Raw genomic sequence first — 10016 nt, 5'->3', positions numbered from 1 at the left:
TTTGAAAATAAATATCTGAATAAATACGACTTATAGTCCGGTGCGACCTATATACGTTTTTTTCCTCTTCACGACGCATTTATTGGCTGATGCGACTTATACTCAGGAGCGACTTATAGTCCGGAAAATACGGTATTCCTTTTAGCGCTGAAATTCTAAATAGTATTCAAAGTGCAGAGGAAAGGCGAGTGGCAGCTGAAATGACATTCCCTCGTGGAAAGCTTCTGAGAGCACACAAGCTTTAGGCCACAGGAGGAGCGTTAAATATTTATATGTACATGCTCAGTTGTGAGAATAAATTATATCGTGTTTACAGTATATGGACCAACACCCAAAAATTACCATTTAAAAAAAAATAGATCACTGAGCATACTTCTTTAAAACAGGCCTCAGTCAAGGTGATCACATGACTGAAAGCTGTCCTGTGTTACCAAGTAATATCTAAGAAACTTGTGTAACAGAATTGAACTTAAACAAACTCTCTGATGGCGCAGGGCGTGCCGGTTTTTCTATAAAAGGGAGTATATCAGCAATTCTTAAGTAGCCTACCAAGACAAGAAACTAAGAGGCAGGATATGCATAAAACATTTGGAATACTGATACAGAATATTATAAATCTGTGGTTTAGATGATGATATCGATATCTTCAAACTCCCAGTGGAGAAGGAAGAATACTTTTTAGATCCTCTTTGGATTGTCTCTATCCCTCGTGCTTGATTTTTCAATTCTAATCAAACTTTCATGAATGATGGTCACTTATAAAGAGGTACATTTTGTCTCTAAAATCATGAAGACTGTCTTGCAGTACTTCATTCATTTGACTAATGAGTTGTTCTGCTGTTCGGTGGTATTGGTTTTCAATTTGGGTTTTTTTAATATTCATTTTGTTTTGTTTTTCTAACCCTCAGGATTAAAAACGTGCCAATCCTTTTGGGAAATGCTTTTTTGAACAAAAAAACCTGGAACACTTTCAAAGGTGAGATTAGACACTTTATAAACTTCCCCCTAAGGTCTTAGATGGCAGTTTCACACTAAATACATCTTTGTGTTGTGGCTCTTTCTGTTATAAATAACACTGGTTCATATTAAGCATTTGTGTTATCCAGAAAGCTAACTGCTATTGTTCTGAGCGGCGCCTAGCAGTAAGACTTATGGAAACCTTACTAGATCCTGAGCTGGATAGTTGCCAAAGAGCTTTACATGGAAAATCAACACCAGCTCCTGTTCCCACCTGACACCAACTCAACAAAAAGAAATCCCTTGAGCATGTATAGATTAAGGATACTGTGAAAAATGTTGCTTTAAATCGACCAGAACAAATACGTGTCCCTGCTTCTTTAAAGACCTGTATAATATGATATTACAACAGTTTTATCTGCATTAGAAACAAATTACTTTACCTTTGCATTTACATGAACTCTCGCTGCTGAGATTAAATGAAAAATGTGTAACTATGCCAGTTCACTAAGGGAAATAAGGATCCAGACATAATCGGGAATGAGAGCATCTTTTGTTACATGAGGTGGTGGTTTGTAGAGAATCTAAAACTCACTGATCAAAGAGGAATGGGGTGGGTGGTCAGGAAAGACCACACTTTCATTAAGTCAAGGATCTACTCTCCGTCTTAACACCATTTAAATTACCTGAGCTGAAAGGGCCTAGTGTTGGGCCCCATAAATAATGACTCCTTCCTCATGCTGTGCTTATAATCAAATGAGTACAGGTTAAAGAAGGTAAATCCAGCCTCTGCTGAGAGCTGAAGAAATTACAATACCTCTTTCTTGCAGTACGGCATATTCAGTCATTCTTATTATCAATTATTACCATTTGTATTCATATCATCACCATTTCTTGAAAATGGAACAGCGCAATTAGTTTGAAAGAAAACAATTAGAAGGCAGGATTGAGCACATTGAGGTGGATTAAAGACTCAGTATCTGGGCAGCTATAGCCTCAGGTTAACTCACCAAGGTCAGATTTAGTCAAAGACAGACAAAAAGGCCACTGTGCTGCTGTGAAGCCATATCACAGATTTAGGTGGTGTTCACAAACAGTGCACCTGCAGATATCTGGCCTGTGTGACAAGGACAAAAGATGCAGGTCCACCCCCTGCGCCAAAAGGTTAAGGAAAAAAACACAACAATAGGATTCTAGGTATTTTTAAGCAAGGCATCCTATGTCTATTCACCCAAGAGCTTTACATGTCTTTAAACCAACAACCTGACTAATGCTATCGTTCATCAACACCTCTTGCTTTTACGTGTGTACTTTTCATTTTCTGTGAAATGTTCACAGCAAGCTTTTACTCTCATGAGACTGGGAGAGCCAGCCCAGATTAGCTTTGCACAGCCTGACAACCAGCAACAAACAAAAAGCATGCCACACCTCTCTTGTTCCACAGGGAGCAATCAACCTGCAGTCTGAGACATCCTAGTAGAAGCATTAAATAATGGAACACAGTTTTACATTAGATCATTGAACACCATGAGGCCTTGAAAGGGAAAGCACAGATTCAATCAATATCCACTACAACCCCTTTTGTTGGGAGAGTTGCAGTTAAGCTATACTAAAAGATCATCAGACAGATCAAACATGAAGAAAATACAGAGCCACCGGTGGGGAAAGGCTTTTCCCCACTCAATTTGCCAAGCTGTTGAAAAATGTACTTAGTCTCTTTCTCACTGTAGTGCTCCCCATTATATGTTTCATTTGTGTCCACTTGATTGTCTCCTCCATGATTTCCTGTTTGTGTTGTTATCATGTTCTGTTGCCTATTAGCCTTTTCTTTTTTTTAACAAATTGAACGGTGTCCTTGGGTGTCATGAAAGGCGCCTACAAATAAAATGTATTATTATTATTATTTATTGTCGCGCTGTGCCCAACTATGATGCAAATAAAATTCTATCAAAAGGAGACAACTCTATTACTTTTAACACAAACTATAAGAGATTATCTAGTCAGAGAACAACAATGTGTAGTCAAACATTGTGTCCTCTGCCTTTGTGGAGAATAAGAACTGTATTTGACAGTCAAAATATTATGGCCAGTGTGTCACATGTAAACATTTTCAGACACCCACCAAAACAGAGTTGAACTGCGCTGTATGGCTTTTCAAGGGGTTAAAAGGTGTCTGATGTTTACACTGATGACGTGCAAATGTTAGTTGCTTGTATACAACACTGTTTGCAGCCCTCCCACTTTTCTCCTCCTCCTACTGAAGTCCACTACGACATAAACAAGTCAGTAGAAACGGTCGAGAGTCTGAGCTTAATATTAACTAGGCCTATTTGGTAAACATGAGAATGAATAACTAAACCGGGAGAGGCACTGCAGTAGCTCAACCAACAGGATCATCATGGAATTCAAATGAATGTGTGCAAACGAGGCTTCAAGTCTTTAACCAGAGGCATCATTTCGCTACTCTACTAAGCAGTTGCTGTAGAGGCTCAGTTAACATATACCAATAGTCATTTATTTGCAGTTAGGTTGCAAACTAGCAACCAGACAAGGCTGGTAAAGATATACAATCTAATGCTGCAAAACCTTTACTAATGCTACCTCTTGCATTACTTTCGTCGCCACTGATTTTGTGGATCTGCTGTTACTATATGGGAGTAAAAAATAGAAGAAATGTCTGTATCGAGTAATGTGTTAACCAGAAAGTGCAAAGAACTCTTCTGATGTCAAGAGAATATATATATTTTAACGCAGGAGCTATTTTCCAATCAGTCAGTGAACAAAAGTCTGATACTTCATAACTGCTGTTGAATAAAGCTCCACTTCATGCACCTGCTCGGGTACTTATTTTGCCAAAAAGTTACTCACCACATGGCTGTTGGCAGAGTAAAAGGTTATGTTTTAATTAAAGTCGTTGCTGTCTTGTTTCAGGCAGTTGTCATTTTATTACACTGACTTATTAAACATCACAAAGGACACATTTGGATTCTGTTCAATCCTGGCTTTTTCTTCACCACAGTTTTATATTAGACACCGGTTTCCTGTAAAACAGTTTGTTCATAACATGGAGCTAGTTTCTATTTAATGGCACTTTTTTCCTTCTTGCAGATATCATAAAGGGATGTGACAGAAAAGTAAATCACCCAAACTGTACGTCATGCTCATTTGATAACTTCCTACTTACTTCTGACTTCCTTAACGTTAACCCACACAGTGCATTCAATGAAAATAGTCTTCCTAAGATGACGTATAGGAAATATTAAAATGTGTGTTATCTTAATGTTACTGTGTTCAAGAAATACGTTGTCGCCATCAAGAAGCAAACTTGTGAAACTAGAGTAAAAAGCAGTCCACGTCCTTAACATGCTAAGCTAGCTATCGTTAGCTTCCTGGAAATGTAAATGAAACGTCACATTATTGGTGAAATGTTTACAAAATGGTCAAAGGTTAGAAACGCCTAATACAATTACAAACATTTAAGGAAAACGTACAATGTGTATTGTTACTTTTCCAGATACAAATTACACCTGCCAAAAGTCTGCTAACAACAAGCTACCATTGGTATTTTTCAATGAAAGGGCAGCATATCAGGTTGACACCACAGCAGTAGCTCCACCTTGGCTGACATGATTTTGTAAAATTAAAGTTGATATTAACAGCGTTAGCACAAATTGTCGAACTAAAACGATAGGCCATTTACAGGCTGGGCATGACACCTGCATCTGGTCGACGATTGATCTGGACATGATGCAGTTTTAGGCCTTCTTGGAGCATTTGGATTATCAGGCTAGCGCCTCCACGGTGGCGTTAGCTAGCTACCTGACGACTCGTTTGCTTCTCTGTTACCTAGCCCGAATATTGTCTAAACTACATGGCACATTGTAAGGAACCTTCTAGGTGGTTCTCTATATAAATATGAAACTTAGAGTTGGCATAACATGTTGTCACGAAGATTATGACTGCGTGGAAAGCCACTCCACGTAAATGGCTATTGAGCTCCACATCCCTAGCCCAGCAGGTAGTTAGCACGGCTATGAGACTTTAAGCATGCTAGTTAAGTTAGCTGCTGACAGGCACAACCCCGGTGTACTGAGGGCTGCGACTTCCTATGCAGCGACACAGTGAGAGTTGTCAACGTAGATACAAGCAACCCCCTGACAGTTATTCACACGTAAAGACATTTTCATACATTCCTGCCGATAAATTATTATTAGAACATACTCACTAGCCGTAATGATGCCAGAAAATAGCTGGAATCGTCTCTATTAGCAATGGAGGGAGGAACACACTAGACATGCAAAATGGTGGCTACTCCAGCCTCAGCACATCTACCGCAGGCGGAGGGTTACACTGACATATCCCAGAGGTTGGAGAAAGAAGCGCGGACAGAGTGTATCATCCATAGGTATCATCCCCGTACACAGTATCGATAGCTTGTAGAAGAGGACTTCTCCAGTCTCTGCAAGATACATCTGATATGCCAGTGCTCACTGGACACCATGGGTAATAGTTGAATTATGTCTTCATGATAAGAGATGTATCTAAGTTGCTGTTAATGCTGGTGATCATTTGCTTGTCGTCGTCTTGCTAGTAAGCTTGTTCTCGCCACTGACTATAAAGGGCTAACGTGCGGCTTGTTATCTTTAGCCAGCTAGCTAATGTTATCTAATTGATCTTATAAGCCTATTGGCTCTCTATTAATTCTACTAATCGTGTGTAACGTGACTTTAAATCTGAGCTCAACCGCATGCTGTCTGTCTCTAACATTGAAAAACAAAATGACACGATGAGATTATTTTGTTGAGATGGCAGTATTTTCTCTTAACCCTGCGGAAGAATACATTTTTACCCTGTCAATGTCGTGCTGCGGTCCGTTTACTCGTGGCAGTCAGTGATGACGAACACATGAAATGTTATGACAATAGCAGTCCATGTTTGGAGCGCCACCTAGTGGTAATGTGCTGTCTAAGGAAGTGCATCGTAGGTTGGGGCTTGATGTATAGTTTGTTTAGTGGTTGGAGAAGTGTTAAGAACTTTTATTAAGTAATAGCACTAATACCACGAATATATGTTGTAATAGTGGATTGTTACTATTGATGCAGTAACATGCATTTTGTAAAGAGTTGAAATAGTGCTAATTACATTGTTTTGTACTGCTAGGTGGTTATATTAGCTGTATAACAATGCAATGCATGTGACTCATTAATTTGTGTTGTTGTTTTAAAAAGTGCAGTTTTTCTCTATGAAACCTAGTGGAATGGAAGTAGTAGTAGTAATTTACTTTATTGATCCCAATTTGGGAAATGTTTCAATCTTAGCAGCATTTAAACAGCATTGCACATAATGTGAAAATGAAAAAGAGTAGAAAACAAACATACATATAAAATATAAACATCTCAAAATAGATATTACAACAGAACTAAAAAGTAAAATATATACATATTGACATTGAAAGATACACATTTGTGGACTATCTGTCAAATAAACACAATGTAAGATTTATAACAATTTTAAATGTTCAAGTAAAGTATCGCTAAACTATACTTGTATGGAGTACTAAGGATCACATATTGTCAAATTGGGTCTGTTTTTAGATGAATTGGGATCAAATGTCACAAAATTGAATGGGAGTAACTTAACAGTTAGCTATAATCAATAATGAATCAACAACAGCGATAATCAAAAGGCTTTTACCAAAAGCATTGGTTTAAAAAAAAAGGATATGAGTCCTTGTTATGATTCTAAGAGCAATAGCAGTGATTGGGATATCATGTGAAGACTTTGGTTGAGCCTTTTTATCATGTATTCACAATTTCACATCCCTGCTGTCATATAACTGTCCGAGAACATAGTTCCTGCTGATTAGGAGGCCAGAGTTGGAAATCACCCAATTAAATGATAATAGTTTGTTTAAAAATGTAATGCCAATTTTCATGTGCAATGCGTTCATTCAATTTGGCCTTCTTCTTGAATAAATGCTATATTTTGTTAAGCCTCATTTTGCACAGCACTATTGTCAGTCCTACCTGCAGACTTTAGAATGTATTAATCAACACTTCAATAAACACACACACTACCCACCCATTAAGTCACTTTTTTAATATTTTTGAATATCCAGCCCAGGGGCTTATCATCTGAGTGAACAAAACGCCTATCAGCATTATTTCACTCTAGGCGCCTTTATAATACAGTAGGAACACAAAGTTAGGCACATAACCTTGCTGTGTCAATCTTGAAAATATTGCTGAAAGGGTCCAGAATTATTCAAACCATAACCTTCATCATCTGCCGATAAGACACCGTTAGTATATTTTAGATGATAAGTGACAAAATGTTGCAGTTCAGAAATACCAGAGATATCTTTGTGGTCATATAGAGGCAGTGTCGTCTTTGGGCTATTTGTCCACCAGAGAGCACTGACAAGTTCGATTTTCAAGTGTAAAATGTCCTGCCTACAATTTGATCACAATCATCATGACCAAGTTAACGGATCATTATCAAACATCTTTGTGTGATGCGTAGTTGAAACAAATTTAAGTCTATTATTTGTCATCAGATATATTGTTGGTGCATGTTCGTAGAGCTTTATTTGATACATTTGTGTAACACAAAACATCTGCTTTTTTATTTTGTAATGTTTATTTTAAACTATGAGAGGATACTGCTTCCTGTTGCGTTCTGTGCCTAGTTGTCATGAAGATGAATCCGCTGACACTGCAAGCTCATTAGCTGTTATGGGTTTAGGATTTAGCCCTTTTGAGACTTGTAAAAGCAAAGTATGAATGTCAATTTCATATTTAAAAAAAGTAGTTTGGCAAATAAGGACACTAACTACTATCCTATTACTGTTATACATCTACTTGCAGCTAATATTGAATATGACAACATGTCAAAAATAGACTACTTTCATTTGGGAGTAATTTAGATTAATTTAGACACTGAAATATGTGGTCACCCCCGAATATCTTTAATTTGAAAGAAAAGCAATCAGATTCGTTTGAAGATTTCTCTTTATTGTAAAATAAAAAAATAAATAAAAATGGTGGCAGAATGTTTTGTTTTTTTCTACTTCATTTAATATATATATTTTTTTAAAGATATCAGCAAAAAGGCACATCACATCAGTGTTCATTTAAAATAATCAAATTACTAATTCTGTTTTGTGTTTTCAAATTAAATTCCACATTTTATACGATTGAGGTAGTCTATGTGGTAATTGTGTGTAGTTTCTTACCACTTTCGTTTTTATTTCTCCCACACGACTTGAACGCACCACAGTATCTTTAGCATGAACTCCCCATCGTCTCTTCATATCCCACAATCCTGTTCGGTGTGTCTTCGCTGCTGTTAAAGATCAGCTGAGCGTCGCTGCAGTGAGTCCAGCGGCTCGGGTCCGCTCGGTGTCTCTCTGCTCGGGCATCTTTTAAAAAACACTGATCGACCGGAGACGGGGATTTCTATTTTACCGGCCGCAAGAATGTGACTCTTTCATCTATCCGGTTTTTGGTTTTTAACTCCGTAAAATGGTCCGCTGATCGAGTAGAGGAATTGATCACGTTTTTTATTTATTTATTAGTATTTCGTTCCTCATCTGTCCCCTCAGTGCGGAAAACACCTGGACCGGTCTCAGAGAAGCAGTGCGGGGTTAGGAGGAGATTCCAGGGTTTTTACAATATATAATATGTCCAGGCGAAAACAGAACAATCCCTTCAAAGTTGACTGTAGGTATTCCAGGTATTGTTATTTATCCATGTCACGTCCATTATCCGTATGCACATCTTGTAGCTTGTAATAGATGCATGCAGATGCGTTAAACCAAAGCAAGCCTTCAGTGGACATACTCCATACTCTTATGCATATACACAGTATATTGTTTTAGCAGCTGATGCTCAAATGTTATACATATGTTATTTAGTCATAAAAAACACGTCTTCTTGTTAGTGGTTGTGGTAGATATGATACTTTGATTTGCAGTTTGTTTGAGAATGCAGCACATTTGTTTGTTTCCCATTCCTCTTAATTTTTGCCAAGTGTTTTTATTGATATAGCTACACGTGTATGATCACTAAAAAAATTGAAATTAAGTAAGTGCACTCATTGTCTAAATCAAACTCTAGGTAAATGCAATAGAATACAAAAATAAATGATTAGTTTTGTATAAAAAAAAATTACTTGGATTAGCATATCAATGGTAATACTTAAATTCCTTGAAAGTGTCTGTCATTATTTTTGACAAATTCCACTATTGATAATGTGTTATTGTACTCATCGCCTTGCTTTTCCTTTTAAATTCTGCAAAGTTTCAGATGCATGGTGGGGGGGGGGGTAGTAGCTTATATCACTATTTGTATGTCTTACTAGAAGACTGGTGCGAAAGAAGCCCTGTGATGGTGTCTTTCTTCATTTCAGAGCTTTGGGCTAGTAATGTCTCTGGGTTTGGTTTTAAGCTGTCATTTAGAAAAAAAACACATGTCGGGATTTGATCAAAGGCAGATCTGTAGTGAACCTCAATAGCATATTGTAAACGCTGATCAGAAGGGACAAGCATTTCTGTTTCATACTGCATGCTGTCAATTTATTTGATCTGACATCTCAGTTCCAGCACATGATGACACGAAAGCAATACAAAGCATTAGATATTTGAGTTTTAATCAAATGTTCAAGTTCTTTCTGGTTCCAGCTTTTCAAATGCGTGAATATGGAAGATTAGTCCATAATAACAAAAAATATTATTTGCAGCCACGTCAACACACAAGCGATTTAAAATCTGTGCACTTTAAGATGACAGTTGTTGATGAATGTATGTTGTGTCCTTTTCCACAACTTAAGAATGAGATGTATAAAGTATTAATTGCTACTATAAGTTTTGTTTTGACTAACACATCTCTGTTTGTATGCATAGCTCACTGACATATTGCCAGTGGCACTACGCTGAACTGAACTTTTTTACATTTTAATGAAATATTGCCATACAAATTTGCAAAGTTAACTTTAATAGAACTAAGAAATACCTGGGAGACTTCGGATGTGAATAACCTACTAGTGGCGTCCCTCACTGT

General features: G+C 37.4%; 2 protein-coding genes across 5 annotated transcripts in view; one reads left to right on the top strand and one right to left on the bottom strand.

The window, feature by feature from the left end:
• The window catches only part of ap1g1 (adaptor related protein complex 1 subunit gamma 1), a 21049-nt gene extending 15759 nt beyond the window's left edge, over positions 1-5290 (bottom strand). Inside the window, exon 1 of one of the 4 annotated variants that reach the window (XM_010788017.1) lies at positions 5183-5290. The gene's annotated coding sequence lies outside the window, so the exon portion shown is untranslated. Of the gene's footprint in view, positions 1-5178 lie in introns of all 4 variants that reach the window. The other 3 variants (XM_010788014.1, XM_010788018.1, XM_010788015.1) reach the window with 3 other exon arrangements.
• An 80-nt stretch (positions 5291-5370) lies between these two features.
• Positions 5371-10016, top strand: part of znf821 (zinc finger protein 821) — a 15166-nt gene continuing 10520 nt past the window's right edge. Inside the window, exon 1 of the mRNA XM_010788019.1 lies at positions 5371-5460. Within this exon, the coding sequence (XP_010786321.1) occupies positions 5457-5460 (4 nt within the window). The 5' untranslated portion in view covers positions 5371-5456. The remainder of the gene's footprint in view (positions 5461-10016) is intronic.

This window comes from Notothenia coriiceps, unplaced genomic scaffold, assembly GCF_000735185.1.
Source record: "Notothenia coriiceps isolate Sejong01 unplaced genomic scaffold, NC01 NC01_scaffold00031495, whole genome shotgun sequence".
Classification (NCBI taxonomy): Eukaryota; Metazoa; Chordata; class Actinopteri; order Perciformes; family Nototheniidae; genus Notothenia; species Notothenia coriiceps.
The sequence above is the reverse complement of the archived record's forward strand: the minus strand, read 5'-3'. Positions and strand labels throughout refer to the sequence as shown.